General features: G+C 40.4%; 1 protein-coding gene across 1 annotated transcript in view; it reads right to left on the bottom strand.

Moving 5' to 3' along the window:
- The window catches only part of ALDH1L2 (aldehyde dehydrogenase 1 family member L2), a 36376-nt gene that overhangs the window by 5991 nt on the left and 13742 nt on the right, over nt 1-16643 (bottom strand). The window contains exons 9-19 of the mRNA XM_081956739.1: nt 14342-14433; nt 12655-12802; nt 11529-11648; nt 9463-9590; nt 6172-6322; nt 4687-4757; nt 4450-4555; nt 3332-3419; nt 2967-3060; nt 2036-2135; nt 64-162 (exon numbers count right to left, since the gene is read on the bottom strand). Coding sequence (XP_081812865.1) covers nt 64-162; nt 2036-2135; nt 2967-3060; nt 3332-3419; nt 4450-4555; nt 4687-4757; nt 6172-6322; nt 9463-9590; nt 11529-11648; nt 12655-12802; nt 14342-14433 — 1197 coding nt within the window. The remainder of the gene's footprint in view (nt 1-63; nt 163-2035; nt 2136-2966; nt 3061-3331; nt 3420-4449; nt 4556-4686; nt 4758-6171; nt 6323-9462; nt 9591-11528; nt 11649-12654; nt 12803-14341; nt 14434-16643) is intronic.

A 16643-nucleotide genomic window follows, 5' to 3' on the forward strand; every position in this document is an offset into this window, starting at 1 on the left:
TGTGCAAAGCAACAATAGGTAGAGCAGAATAATTTTTTGATATCGACTCTTAAAGTTTCTTACCACTCTTTTAACAAATTCATCGTGAATAGATTCCTCAACAAACAATCTACCAGCTGCAATGCAATTCTCTCCTTTGTTGAAGAATACTGCTCCCATGCCCTGAAATGTAAGGAAAAGAACATTCCATTTTTGGTTTGGTTGTTTTTATGGATGTCTTGAAATCTTTTTCTTTTTAAAAACTTCTCACTCAGTGGGTTAACAAGGCGATAATATGAAGCTAAATCTCAGGCTCTCTTTAGGTAGCTCAGCTTCTCCAACCTAGTGATTTCCAGATGTGTTGGTCTTTAGCTCCCTCTGCTGTCAGGAAACAATGTGAGTTAAATTGCAACACATCTGGAGAGCATCAGCTTGGAGAAGAGTAACACATCCATCAAAAACGAGAAAGGCTTTTATGCATATAATGGAAGCTGGATGACATTAAAAAGTTATGACTGATAAATCAAGGGCCACAGTATGCAGTACCCAATAAATGTATTATACATATTTAGTAACTTTAAAAAAATTAATAATATAAAACAGACAATCTTTAGAGCTGGATACCCTTTTGGAATTTTGAAAGCCATGGAAGAACTATGTATTCCAGGGGTGTCAAATTCAAGGCCTATGGGCCACATCTGCGTAGACCTGGCCCATGGGGCCACCTGGGAAACAGCAAATGACCAGCCTGCGATGCCTCTGCCAGCAAAAACAGAGCTCGGAAGTGTGTGGCCCTCTTGAGCATCTTTTTCGTTGGCAGAGGGCTGCTTGAGGCCATCGTGGCTGAAAATGGATGTCGAGCTGGCCATGCCCATCCTGGCCATGCCCCCTGCCCCTCCCCCCAAGGTCAAACACAACGCTGATGCAGCCCTCAGTGAAATTGAGTTTGACATCCCTGATGTATTCAGATAGGTCAACTGAAAAACCACCCTTTGCTGAGGATGGCTGGTCCTAAAATATTAGCGTGTTTCCCCCAAAATAAGACAGGGTCTTCTTTTGATCCCCGAAATAAGCACTTGACCTCATTTTCAGGGAGGTCTTATTATTTTTGAGGTGCAGGAGGCCCCTTAACCTCGGCCTGCAGATCTGCGGATCCAGAGAGGGCCAGAAGTTCTGTCTCTGTTTCTGGTACACTCTTGTCAGCCCTAGCATCGCTGAGCCTGCTGCTCTTGTTGCGGCCACCGCTAAGAGAAGGGGCGCTGTAGCTAGGGTTTGCGGGAGCAACCTCCGCGAGGCCGTTCCACGTGGATGGCAGGTGCATGCCGGGCACATGGGGAATGCTTCCCCCAGGAAATGGCGGGGACTAGCTGCGCATGCATTTAAATATTTTCAGGGAGGCCTTATTATCTGGGGAGGTTTATTTTGGGGAAAACAGGGTAATTTACCAGATAGTGAATCAGCCTTTCAAGATGTTCTTTATCATCCCAGTTTTGCATGGCCAGAAGGCATTGCTACAAATAAATCTAATTTTTGAGGCATCCTTTTAAATTTGTTAAACTACATTTAGAAAATGTCAAATAGTACAGGGAACCTGAGGATCACTAAAGAGCGGCCTTTAGCTACTCTGCTGCTTATCACCACAACATACTATATTTTAAGAATATTGAAATATGAATACTGAATATTTAATATTGATAACTTCTTTCCTATGGGACTAATTTGTGGACTTGCAATAATGTGTGGGCTTAAGCAAACAGTGGGTACGTTAAGAATCAAAAAGGGTCATTTCTGAGATGTCTTTCTCTCTCCACCTTTCTCTTTCTGCAGTCCTCTGCCTAATTCTCCTCTTCTCTCGTGCCCAAATGGTAGGTATCCCTATGTGCATCAATTGCTTGAGGAGGATTTTAAAAGTTAAAAGGCTCATGTGGTGTGGTAAGAGCTGCAGGTTGACAGGTTGTTCTCCAGAACACTAGTAAAAAGTCACAGTGTAGTATGGGACATTTGAACCATACACTTTCTGAAGAAAATCTTATATGTAGCTTAAAAACATATTCACCATTCTCACAGCTTTGTCAAGCTCACAGTCATTGAATATGATCAGTGGGGATTTTCCACCCAGTTCCAAAGAAACCTTCTTCAGGTTACTGACAGCACAACTATAATGAATAAAAGTGATAAAGGACAGAAGTCTGAAAATCAAATACCATTTTCCTCATTTCTTAGTGATATTAAGACATATCGTGGTATAAACATTTTCTTATATACTCATTTTAGCTATTTCCCAAAAATAAGTTAAATACTAAACATAGTTAAACTATTGTATATTAGAATTGGTATCTTGACAACATTTTCCTCTTACTTTGACTGGATTCTAGCTAAATTTGCAAAAGTCACCCAACTTGTAGTGGCAAATTTTGGAAGTGGGAAGGAGCATACAAAAACAGGGAAAATACTCACATGAGCAAATTTGATGCATCCAAACCAATATAAGTGTTTAACTCAATATTATTCTGACTATACAGCTCAGTGATGGCTAACCTTTTTATCATCGAATGCCAAGAGTGTGTGCATGCGCTCCCATAATGCAATGTGCGCATGACACCCCCCCTGCACATGCGTGTGCAACCCCCCACTCTCCTCCCACAAGCCCGCAAATGTATATGTGACCCCCCCATGCACCCCAACGCATGCACACGCATCTCCTACATTCACCCAATCCCCCACGCATGCAGGGCAGAGACCCCAAAACCAGCTGGCTGGCAGGAGGCACGCGTGCATGCGGGGTAGAGCTGAGCTGGGGCGACGGCTCGCGTGCCCACGGAGAGGGCTCTGCATGCCACCTGTGGCACTCATGCCATAGGTTCACCATCACGGATCTAGTTGGTAAATGACATGGAGATTTTCAGGTAAAGCAGCATTCATACAACTTCCCACTGAGCAAAAGTTAAGATCTTGCCCTGAAAAATATTACAGAAGGAAAGGATTACCTTTTCATGATATGTTTCCCAATTGGTGTTGAGCCAGTGAACCCAAGTTTACGGATGTCTGGATGTTCTGATAAGCGTTGTCCTACTAAACCACCTAAATGATGTGAGAGATACAATACCATGACTTTTACTGAAACTATGACCTGGAGAATTTGAATCAGAATGTTGTTTAATGCTCCTGTACCCCTTTCCACCTGAGCTACACTTTGAACCCAAACTGAGACCCTCTAGGTATGTGATAATTGCATATTCCACCATTCCCAGTTGTTGGCCATGTAGACTAAAAATTCTGGGTCTCCTACTTCCAATACATCTGAAGGGCAACAGGTTAGGAAAGGCTATCAATATTTATATTCCCACTGTACCTGAACCGGGTAAAATATTGATAACGCCTTTAGGAAATCCTGCTTTCACAGAGAGCTCTCCAAACTTCAAGGCAGTCAACGGAGTTACCTAAATAAAAACAATTTGATTTAGATTGTAGAGGTACACCATATGCATGTTTTCACAGAATATATTTTAATTTCATTGGAGTATGCCCAGTAATAAATATGTGCATACCTTATTATGTGGATTCACGTATCTTTTTTGGCTTTATTACTTAGGCTTGCTTGTATGAATGCAACTCACAGTAAGATCTTCTGGCGAGGCTATAAATATTTTCAATATATAACTAAATTCCCATAACTGTTGCTAGCAAGGTACCTCTGGGCACCAGGTTGAGAATATTGTTGTTCTTTAATGCTGTCCACAAACATTCTATTTTTAACGCAGCCATGGTAGCACAGTAGATTGCAGTATTTCAGGCTAACTGACTGCCCACTGCCAGGACTTTGATCCTAATTGGTTCAAGGTTGACTCAGCCTTCCATCCTTCCAAGGTGGGTAAAATGAGGACACAGATTGTTGGGGGGGGGGGCAATATGCTGACTCTGTAAACTGCTTAGAGAGAGCTGTAAAGCAGTATATAAATCTAAGTGCTATTGCTATCTGTGCTTTTCCATTAAAGCACATATTGGATTAACCCTCTGATTAAAAGACATTCTACATCTGTACCTTTGCCAAGCTAGAATTGCTGGCCTCAGGGAATGTTGTATTCCAAGGCGGGGTCTCCAACCATGGCAACATTAAGACTGGCAGACTTCAACTCCCAGAATTCCCTAGCAAACTGGCAGGGGGATTCTGGGAGTTGAAGTTCTTCAGGCTTAAATTTGCCAAGATTGGAGATCCCTGTTCCAAGCAGAGGTGGGTTGCTACTGGTTCGGGCAAACTGATTTGTAGTATTTTGGCCTGGGTCACAGAACTGGCAGTGACCCAGGCTGGCCACGCCCCTAAGCCGGTTCCCTGGTCTCTGCTGCCATTGCTGGCAAGGTTTTTATTAGTTTTTAATGGTTCTTGCGCATGCACAGAACAATTTACATTGAACGGTGCAGGTGGCAGCAGGACACCCCTGGTTCCAAGGCATATATGGCCATTGATGTTACCTGTGCTGGTTTCAGAACTAAAGTATTGCCAGCAGCCAAACACGCTGCACTCTTCCATGCCAGCATCATCAGGGGATAATTCCACGGAATAACAATAGCACAGACTCTTCAGATTCCAGGGAGAAGAAGGAGAAAAAAAAACACAAAAGCAAATTTGAATTTCAAAACACAAGAGAAGCATTTTATGAGTAAAATTAATCGGAGTCTGGTTTCATTAACAAAGACAACGGATCTTACCCTAAGGGCTCTTTTCTGGTGAACGTTAAATTGTGGTTTGGTCGTGCTTGGTTTATTGGAATGGTAGAACCCTAAATGAAAAAACACTTATCCTTTTTTTTAAAATGACAGTCATGACGAAAGCGGCATCAATTGTATCATCACATGTGTCTGAATAACCTGTTGGCAGTTACAGAATGTCTCCTAAAACGTCCCAAATGATGATAAATATACATGAAAAATATACTGGTAGTGAGAAAGCTACATGGACATTTTCTACTATGGTATTATCTGTATTTCTTCAGGGCTAAGGGTGTTTCCACTGATAACCCTGTATATGAATTGGTTTAAAATCAGTGTTCTTTTCCTTGAACAAAAATTGTCTTACCAGAACTGATATTTTTATTTTAAAAAGCAATACAGGTAATCTTTGACTTACGACCACAATTGAGCCCAAAATTTCTGTTGCTAAGCAAGACAGTTGTTAAGTGAGTTTTGCCCCATTTTACCATCTTACTTGCCACAGTGGTTAAGTGAATTATTGCAGTTGTTAAATTGGTAACACAGTTCAGGTGATCTGGCCTCCCCACTGACTCTGTTTGTCAGACGGTCACAATTGGGGATCACATCACCCAGGGACACTGCAGCCGTCATAAATATGAACCCGTGGCCAAACACCTGATTTTTGATCATGTGACCATGGGGATGCTGCAAAGGTGTTGAGTGGGGAAAAATGGCCATAAGTCACTTGTTTTAGTGACGCTGTAACTTCGGACGTTCACTAAATGAATGGTTGTAAGTCGAGGACTACCTGTAATCATTTCACACAGAACTGCTTACATAAGACAGGAGTTGGTAGACTATAAATCAGGCTTGCATTTGGCCTTTAGTTCTCCTTTTGTGATCCCCCCCAAAACCCACTCTGACCGTTACTACTGAAAACTGAGGATATACTGTAGTTTTCCACCTTTAAGCAGTTTTAAATAACGAGCACTTCATAAATCTTCTCCCTGGATTGCAGAAACTAGTCCACAAGCAAAAAGCATTTGAGATTTCAACCCTGTCCAGGAGTGTGATACGCCATTTTGGATAATTACCCATGACCCCATTAAGCGAAGTGCTTGCTATTATAAAGTTGCTCAATCTTAACATAAGGATAGGGCCTGTTTTCTCAGAAATGAATTCATATTTCTGTGCGATTAGCATCATTTTTGACTGCCTAATTCAAAAAAGTGTGGACTTCAGCTATTGCTCAGCCCCTTTCAGTCCTCGCCTGAGTTGCTTAGAAACTCTGCTGTTGTTCCAGATTGGGCTGCCTTTATCTTAAGCAAGAATTGAGGTCTGACCCACATAATAATTCGGGAAGAGAATTAGCCTTTGAGGAAGGCAAACCTTAAGAAGTGCATTTTTACTTTTCTCTTCACTAATTCTTTCAAACCATTGAATTGTCTAAATAATGTCACATACAATACCGAAGACTTGACACCAACTCAAATATTAGCTTGCCTGTATTTTGTCACACCATCCAGCAAAATATCGGAATGTTTGCACTGACATTCCTACGTGAGTCTTCAAAGCCAATGTGTACACAGCTCCAGAGTCAATAGCTTCTACGGTTGCCAGCTCTTCTTGGTGTTCTTCCATCAGATCCGCAAGTCTTTCAATAGAGTCACCCAGACAGTAGAACAAAAACACAACATGACATTGCTTGTAAATGGCACGGTTGGAATTCATGCTGAAAGTTGCTACTCTGGAAAGTAAGCTCACCAAATTTAAATCACATGAATCAAATTGTGCGGGATTTGAAGATCAGGGCATTTTTTTCGGCAATCATTTGGAAAAATATTTCATATTTTATAAGTCTGCTTTGTACATTACATTAGGTCATGATGAGGCTGTCTGATTTTCAACATGGTGTTATTTGTAATCTCATATTTATGTCTCTCAATAAACCATGACTGAAAATCACTTTGATGTGAATGTAGCTTCTAAGAAACATAGGGAAAGAACAAACAGCCAGTGCTACTGTATATGATATTAAACTATCAAGGAAAATCTAGGGACCTTAGAATTAAATCTATTTAAATCTGGGTAACCTGAAGCTTACATGGTTGCTGTAAAGATAATGTTTTGAAGGAGTAGAATTCACATACAGTATATACATGATAAATCTGTTTACCAAAAGCAGCATAAACCACAAGAAATTATGGATTAATTTCCATATTATGCATTTCCAAATTATGCATAAACAGAGGGACAGAATCAAGATCACGTGAAGTGCTAATACCACTTTATAATGCCTTGGTAAGGCCATACTTGGAATACTGCATTCAGTTTTGGTCGCCACGATGTAGAAAAGATGTGGAGACTCTAGAAAGAGTGCAGAGAAGAGCAACAAAGATGATTAGGGGACTGGAGGCTAAAACATATGAAGAACGGTTGCAGGAACTGGGTATGTTTAGCTTAAGAGAAAGAAGGACTAGGGGAGACATGATAGCAGTGTTCCAATATCTCAGGGGTTGCCACAAAGAAGAGGGGTCCAACTATTCTCCAAGGTACCTGAAGGTAGAACAAGAAGCAATGGGTGGAAACTAATCAAGGAGAGAAGCAACTTAGAACTGAGGAGAAACTTCCTGACAGTTTGAACAATCAATCAGTGGAACAGCTTGCCTCCAGAAGTTGTGAATGCCCCAACACTGGAAGTCTTTAAGAAGATGTTGGATAGCCATTTGTCTGAAACGGTATAGGGTTTCCTGCCTAGGCAGGGGGTTGGACTAGAAGACCTCCAAGGTCCCTTCCAACTCTGCTATTGTATTGTATTGTATTATTGTATGTTTCTTGATTTGTCCATCCTACAACGTATCCATGCCAGTGAGCTCCATGCAAAGCTTAAAGAACATTTGGAAAAGGTTAAACCAATCTATATGTCGACTATCGTGCTGACTGTATTAAAGGTAAGAACATTGGCCCATTTCCTAACATTCGTGCTCCTGTTCACCAATGTTAGGTATGCACAAGAGGTGGTATTCAGCCGGTTCACACCGGTTTGTGCAAACCGGTGGCGGCCATTTCCATGAGGTTAGAGAACCGGTAGCGATGGCTGGCTGGTCATACCCCTGAACCAATCCCTGTTGCTGCTCACATGCCCGCCTGATGCCCACTCACTTGCCCTGCCCATCCGAGCCTTATATATGCCTTTGCCACGTGGCCCAGTCCCCAGCTACATGCCTCACCAGTCACCTCCGGGCCTCCCCTGCTCTGCTCAGCTTGCCAAAGGTAAGTAAGCATGCTGCCCGCTCACCCTGGGTCAGAGGCCGGGGCCTCTGTCCTCTCACCCCTCACCATTCCTTGAGGCCCCGGAGCTGCTGTCCTCTCACCGCCCACCTCGGCCTGGTGGACATCAGTACAATCGAGCGGGTTCAGAAGTATTTCATGAGAAAAGTCTTGCACTCTTCTGTACACAATAGAATTCCCTATGATACTAGGCTCGAAATTCACAGTTTGGGTAATTTAGAACTGTGATGCTTGCGGTCATACCTAGGTATTGCATACAAAATTATATGTAGTAATGTTTTACCTGTAAATGATTTTTTCTGTTTTATTTGCAATAATACACACACTAACAACAGCTTTAAACTTAATGTAAATTGTTCTAAACTTGACTGTAAAAAATATAATTTCTGTAACAGAGTTGTCAAGGTCTGGAATGCTTTACCTGATTCAATTGTTTCAGCTACAAAATTTCACAGTCATACTTAAGTGGTTAGTAGAGGGGACGTGCATAAGTGCACTAATGTGCGTATCGTCCCTGCCCACTGTATTTTTATTCATTTATTCTTGTTCTAGCTTTTGTTTGACAAATTCTAATAAATAAAATAAATATCATCTTGACCTCCTTAGAGGCAAGTTAGGATTCCAATCATTTAAGTAATTAGTACATCAAGCACAAGCATCAGTTTTCTCCTGGCCTAGATACTTTCACTTTATGCCCTTCTAGGAGCTGTTCAGAAGCCAAATGCGACCCTTAGTTTGAAAACTGCTGTGAACCCTTTGAAATAAATCATGCTATGGATATAGGATTTGGGGATACACGATATTGAAGTTTAGAGCCAGTTTGATGTAATGGTCAAGGCACTAGGCTAGAAAATTGGAGACCACAAGTTCTACTCCCATCTTAAACACAAAGCAAGTTGAGTGACCTTGGGCCAGTCACTCTTTCCCATCCCTAGGAAGGAAGGAAGAGCAAATCACTTCCCAAATACTGCAGGGAGTAGATTAGGCAATCCTCAAGAGTCAAAAACTAACTTGATAGGAGAAAACTAAAAATTCATATTTATATTGTCTGTTTCAGAGGTGGTATTCAGCCAGTTCTGACAGGTTCTGGAGAACCAGTAGCGAGTAGTTCGGAGAACCGGCAAATAGGCTGGCCCCGTTCCCTATGCTTCCCAACCTCCCAGCTGATCTTCTTTTGTTGCCCTGAACAGGAGAACAGAGCTGAAAAGCGGGTTACTGGGGTGGGGAGGGAATGGGAATTCTGCAGCATCCTTCCCCCAGAAGTGGGGAGGGAATGGGGATTTTGCAGTATCCTTCCCCTGTCACGCCCACAAAGCCACACCCACAAAGCCACACCACGCCCACAAAGCCACGCTCACAAAAACAGTAGTAATTTTTTTAAAATCATACTACTGGTCTATTTCCTTCAATAAGTCTACACTATACAGCTGGACATATTACAATAACACAGCGTAAACAGAAGAGAATTAAAAGTAACAATATAAGATGTTCTGCATGCCATACCTGTACATTAATTGTCCTCTTTCTCTTGCATTCATCTTTCCCCATTCACCGTATTCAAAGGCATCTTTTGCTGCTGCCACGGCTCTGTCAACATCACTCACCGTAGCCAGTGACACTTTAGCAATCACCTTACATAAAGATAAGAAGTTGCTAACTTAAAAAAAAAAAGCCAACAGCTTTATCCGTTTTTACAAGTTCAATTACAAACTTCCCATTTTCTTCATTCATTCCATTGTTCGTATCCTGCCATCTTTAGGTGGTTTTTTTTTTTTTTACATTGATAGTACGGTATATTTTTATGAAAAAGGGAGAAAAAGGAAAAATGAAAGGAAAAAGAAAATGAGAGGGGGGAAAAAAGACAAAACTAATAGCACTTCATTGGTCATGTTTTGACATGATGTTAAAATCACTCATTAGAATCCTGGCTTAATCCTAAATGTAAGACATGTGGATCTGTGCTGTTGGATTATTCATTTTTGGCTTCTCCATCCTATAGAAGCATTTATATGATTAGCAGTGTGTTTGTGTGAACTAGGAAGTCTGCCTATTTTTCTCAGAGGAAGCAAAATTCTGAGTCTGCAGATAGCACTAAATAAACCAAGGAAAATACAGGTCAGGCTTGTTTAATTGCTCAATTTCAAGGGAACCTAGGTCAAAGCATGTTGAGTTCTATGATTAAGCCAAAATTTCAGGGAAATGTAATTAAAATACCACATCTGACTGGAGCTGCTGGCTTAAATGACATGTTTTGTTCAGTTTATACTGCCAGAGTTCTCTGATTCTACAATAAATTGCTCAATTATTTTTTTTTTTACAAAAATCATGCAAAAAAATCTGCTTTATACTTTCAACCAGTGGTGGGTTTCAATTTATTTTACTACTGGTTTGCTCGTGTGCGCACACGCGCTTGCGTGATGCTTCTGCGCATGCACAGAAGCATCCGGGCGAGTGGGCGGAACCTCCTTCCGCCACCACTACCGGTTCCCCCGATCTGGGCCGAACCAGCAGAAACTCACCTCTGACTTTCAACACTAGGTACAATTTTCTAGACTGCCTAGTATTAGGATAACTTGAATTAATTAACCTTAATCTTTAAAATACAAACAAGTAAACTAAAGGTATGTTAAATATTTGTTACTCCTTCCTATGTTATTATTAATCTATTTATCAATTAATCTCTCCAACAAATGTAGTTGGTAAAATAGCAGGCAACTTTTGGGATATTAACTATTATTAATTGCAATACATATCAGCTTTTTCCAGACAGACACTTTCTGATGTGTTTGGACACCAATTATCAGCACATGTATTTTGAAATTCTGAAAGTGTAATATCAAGAACCGGAAGATACTAGAGCTACTTCCAGATGATCATTTTTACCCTTGTTGCCTAAATCTTCATCATGGTCCAAGCCATCATCAGACTTTTTGCTGTTTCAAGATTACAGGAATCTATGAGGAAAATACATTTACTTGGTTGTCAGCCTGCAATCTTGGCAATCAGTAATCGATCAGTTTGTCCTTCATAACTGACTGATAGGTACAGAAATTCTCAGCCAAGAGGTGCCTGTTGTCAGCAAACAGTTGAGCCTTGAGCTATTTTCCCTCCCTCCCCAGTTTTATAATGGAAAAAAAAATCCCTTCTACCAGATATTTCTTATGTTCCTGATGGTGACAGGTTGTCAATCTGATTATGGATAGCACATCCACAGGAGGGAGATGAAATGTAACTACAACATCATTAGGTGGAGTTGTCTCTTAGATACTTGCAGGCAACATTGCAATATAAATTTTGGCATCATCTTCCTTAGGAAAAGATGCCTAACTTACAAATTATTACATTTTGGGTCTTTTGTCTTGGCATACCCTCTAAAGGCCACAGGAAATGTCCAATGCAATGCAGGTATTTTTAAGCAACATTTGCTGCTTATATACTGCTCTTGAAAAAATAATAATAAAGAAGTGAGAAATGAACACATTGGTAAACCCACCAACAGCATGTTATAATTGCTACAAATATGAATAGTTCAGGGGATGGGGAGCATTATTGTATAGAGGTTTACTCACTGATCCATCTGTTGGATTTATAGAGTCATATGTGTTTCCACCTTCAGCATTTACAAATCTTCCATTGATGAAACATTGATATGGCATCTTTATAGTCATATGGTTAATATATTTTGAAACCTAGGACCCAAACAAACAATTTGGTTTAGCAAAGTATCATAGAAACAATGCTTTCCTACAGAAAACATGATGTGTTACAAGCATATGTTCTCCAACTGACTATAGCCCAAGTAGTTGTACTGAATGCAGTTTCAGATTCCATCACAAGGCAAATAATAAATACTAATTTTCCACAATTGCATGAAAATATCCAAAAGCCAATTTGTAGTGATTAAAGCATCAAGCTAGAAACCAGGAGACCACAAGTTCTAGTCCTGGCTTAGGTGTAAAGCCAGTTGGGTGACCTTGGGCCAGCCATTCTCTCTCAGCCCTAGGAAGCAGACGATGGCAAATCATTTCTGAAATCTTACTAAGAAAGCTACTGGGCCTTCGCCAGGGAGTCACCAAGGGTCAAACTGACTCAAAGTTACACACATGCACATCAGAGGGGGTATTCAGCCAGTTCTGACTGGTTCTGGTGAACCGGTAGCGGAAATTTTGAGTAGTTCGGAGAACCAGCAAATACCACCTCTGGCTAGCTCCGCCCCCATCTTTTTGCTGCCTCCCGAGTCCCAGCTGATTGGCTGGGTCTTCTTCTGATGCCCTGCACAGGAGAATGGAGCTGGAAAGCAGGTTAGTAGGGTGGGGAGGGAATGGGAATTTTACAGTATCCTTGCCCTGGAGTGGGGTGGAAATGGAGATTTTACAGTATCCTTCCCCCAGGAGTGGGAGGGAATGGGGATTTTGCAGTATACTTCCCCTGGGATGCCCACCATGCCATGCCACGCCCATAGAATCAGTAGTAAAAAAAAATTGAATCCCACCACTGATGCGCATATGCACACATTCACACACACATATTTGCTAGCTTAATACATTTCAACCACTGAACAAATATGTACAGTACATAACTGGAATACTATGATTTTACTTATGATGGAATTATTTAGGGTTTTCAAGTATTTATTACCAATCTGCTGCCTAGAATATACCCAAACGTACATAACTATTTTAGAAACCAGCTCACATAATCTATCTCTAATTCTTCTTCCTTGTCTTCTCCTCTGTGCTTTCTGATGGCCATTTGAACAAAATCACCAAATTTGGGGGCCATGTAGATATCTTCATTCTGAAGTTCAAGTCCAGCACATTTTTGCTTGATCTCTTCAATCACCCTAAAGATATAAAGACATTGGAAAAGGAACAACTGGTCAAGTCCAGAAATGGATAAAAAATCATAAAGCTAGAAGGGACTAATTCTGCTTCGTGCAACCATCCATGTTAAAGAATCTTTAACAGATGATTGTCTAACATTGATCTGGTAGAATACTTTTTTCTTAATTGCGCTTCGGAATTTATTGTTCTTCTATCCCCACCTGGTAGAAAACTTAACGGGATAGAAACAGAAGTGGCCAAAATTGTGGAAACCTTTTGGGAAATGTGTATTTTTGAGATTTGATGGCTAATAACACCACTTTTTTTTTTGGAGCTTCAAGATAATCATATTTCACTGCTGAAATGGCCTGGGAATAGCCCCGACTTTAACCCAATTGAAAATCTATGGAGCCAACTAACAATAAACTTGTTAGTCAGAAATGACCCAGCAATAAAACCCAATTAATAGAAGCAATCATTCAATCTTGGTTTGACATTATAACAGCTGCAGAACTAAAAGACTTGGTTCACTCCTTGGTAAAACATTGTAAGACTGTAATTCATGCTAAAGGTTACCCAACTAAATATTAACTGATGCGATAATTTTTGTATAACTCATTTTTTCTAAGGTGATATTTTTTGTATATCTCGTTTTTCCTATGTGTTTCATTTTTCTTCTTTATACTGTAATGATTATTGTAATAGCAAATCCTTCATAAAAGTTATTGCATTACACTCCTGATTAAATTATCTTTCCTTTTCCATTTATATATAATTTTATGGTACTACTCACCCCCAAAAGTGGTGTTATTAGCTAGTTTTAGAAAATACACTTTTCCCAAAAGGCTTCCACTACTGGCCAATGTTTTCCCACCCCTTCCCCTTTTTCTCCACAACCTTTGTCTTTGAATTGGCACTTTGGAACATTACTGTTTTAAATAAAAACATTAACTGTTTAATCAGAATTAACAAACAATTCTGCTTGCTCTGAATGATAAAATTGCTTACTGGGAATACCACAGACCAGGCTAACAAGCAACACAGCTAGTCCTCACTTAGGACCAGAATTGAGCCCAAAATTTATGTTGTTAAGTGAGAATCTGTTGAGTTTTGCCCCATTTTACAACATTTCTTGCTACAGTTATTAAGTGAATCTGGCTTCCCCATTGACCTTGCTTGTCAGAAGGTTGCAAAAAGACATCACATGACCCAGGGATGCTGCAACGGTCATAAATATGAACCAGTTACCAAGCATCTGAATTTTGATCACACGACCATGGGGATGCAAAAGTTGTAACTGTGAAAAGCGGTCCCCAGGATGACCCCAGGAACTGTCATAAATATGAGTCAGTTGCCAAGCATCTGAATTTTTAATTCGTGACCACGGAGATACTGCCACAGTCATAAGTGTGAAAAATGGTCATAAATCACTTTTTTTCCAGTGCTGTTGTAACTTTGAACGGACATTAAATCCGAACTACCTGTAATATGAAAAGTAAATTTTGTTCCCATAATGATACCCACAATGCTCTTCAATATCTTAGAGAACAGTGAATTACCTAACCACATCCATCGATGTTGCTCCAGCTTTAAAGAAATCAGTGGTGTCTTCAATTTCAGCCACGTTGCTCAAAATTCCCTTCCAAATGGACTGCAAAAGATGGAAATATCCTGAGACAATGAAACAAATAACCCAAGCTACTAATAAGGCACATGGCCTTAAGATGAGTATCAAAGAATTTGAATCTCTATATTTTGCATTACAGTACCTACACTCCTCACCATGAAACTGGGGGAGCATGAAGATGAAAAACAGGAAAACTTTGGAGTGATGATTCATAATTACATGCCGGACCAAGGATGTGATGTCTGAACAAATTAAAAAAAAAACTTTGAAAAGTAGTCCTGAACTTATTTTGTATGGAGAATATACATCTTATTTTGTATTAATCCAACTAGGATATATTATTATAGATACTAGGGTTGAAGTACTGTATTTTTCGAAGTATAAGACGCACCTTTTTCCCTCAAAAAAGAGGCTGAAAATTAGGGTGCGTCTTATACACTGAATACAGCATTTTTTGCCTCCTGACACCATGCCCCCTTCACCAAAATGGCCCCACAGAGCCTGTAGGAGGCTTTCAGAGAGCTCCTGGGGGATGGGGAGGGCAGAAATGAGTGGAAAATGAGTTTTTTGCTCATTTTTGCCCCCCCCAGCCCCCAGGAATACTTTATAAGCCTCCTAAAGGCTATGCATGCAATAACCTTTAGGGGGGGGAAAGGGCCAATTTTTGCGAAGAACGGGCTGCTTTTGAGAGGTTTGCAAAAGGCAAAACCTTTTTTTTTGCCTCTTCAAAATCTTGGTGCGTCTTATACTCCGAAAAATACAGTAGTATACTAGGGTATAGATTTGATCTCCCAGATATGATATAGTCACAACCAGTGGTGGGTTGCAGGCGGTACGCTCGAGTATGGGCATACCGGAGCTAGCCTGGAGCACCGGATACCGTTCCGGTACGATGCTTTGGAGGGACCACCCACCCGCTCGAGCTCCTTACCTGTGTTTAAAGGCTTCTGCGCTTCCACGCATGGCACATATAGCGCCTGCGCAACTCTCCGCAGAGCAGCTGGAGTATCACAGAGGCGCTAAGATGCATGCACGCACTACATGCATGTGTGCGTGCACTGTGTGCACCCATGAGGACGTTGCCGGGCCTGTTCCAACCGTACCGGTCGGAACGGGATTTGAAACCCACCACTGGTCACAACATAAGCCTAAAATTGAAGGCTACATCTTTTCTATCCTGATCTACGGAATGGAGAGTTGGTTTCTAACAGAAAGCCACTTGAAGAAACTAGAAATGTGGATTTACAGGCGGCTGTTATGTATAAGATGGGTTGACAAAATCAGAAATGAGGAGGTAATAAACCACCTGGGAAAGCAAAGGGAAATCATCAAAACCATAAAAAAACAAAAGTTAGAATATTTTGGACATGTGATGAGACACCCGGAAAAATGCACAATCCTCCAAGGAAGATTGAAGGCAAACGAGGTCCAGGCAGAAGAACATCATGGCTTCAAAATCTAAGGGACTGGTTTGGACAAAACTCAACAGCACTTTTTCATGCAGTTGTTGATCAAAATAATATTGCCAACATGATCGCCAACATCCAATGACAGATATGGCACAAGAAGAAGAAGACACAATGTAATAATACCAGTCTCCAACTGCATCTTAAGACAGTTGCATCTTTTCCTGTGGCACAATCCCAGGAAAAGACATACGCTGCCTTAAAGTGTTGGAAAAAAGGTACTACATCTGTGTTCTTGCAGACTTCAAAGCATTTTGGGAGGATAATATCTGAGATGCTGCAAATTCCTAACAAATCGATTTATTTGGAAAGCAAACAAAAATTCTAGTTATTGTACAAAGATTAAAAACCTGAGAGAATGCATTATCCTAAGAAAGTTCCTCTCAGGTGGAAAATCATTAGTTATTAATCAGGTTGTTCTATGATATTACCTTCTCTCTTTGGAAGACAATTTCCTTAAAGTATATGCCTAACTAGCTCTATAGTTCATTGTATTTTAAAATATTTTCTTTCTTATATTTATAATCCAGTTTGTATGGTTCTCAACTTGCATACAAATCTACTATTCACAAGAATTCAAAGTAAATGATTTTTATTTTTATTTTACAGTATTATATATTTATGCCACCCATATTCCCTGCAAGATGACGCTGGGTGGCTTAGTAAATAATGTTATGTTTAATATTTATATTATACAATTATATGAATATAAATAATTCGACACAATAAGTCAGTCCTGCCAGAGGAATGTTCACATATAGCCCCAGT

The sequence above is a fragment of the Natrix helvetica genome (assembly GCF_964273705.1).
Source record: "Natrix helvetica genome assembly, chromosome: 6".
Lineage (NCBI taxonomy): Eukaryota > Metazoa > Chordata > Lepidosauria > Squamata > Natricidae > Natrix > Natrix helvetica.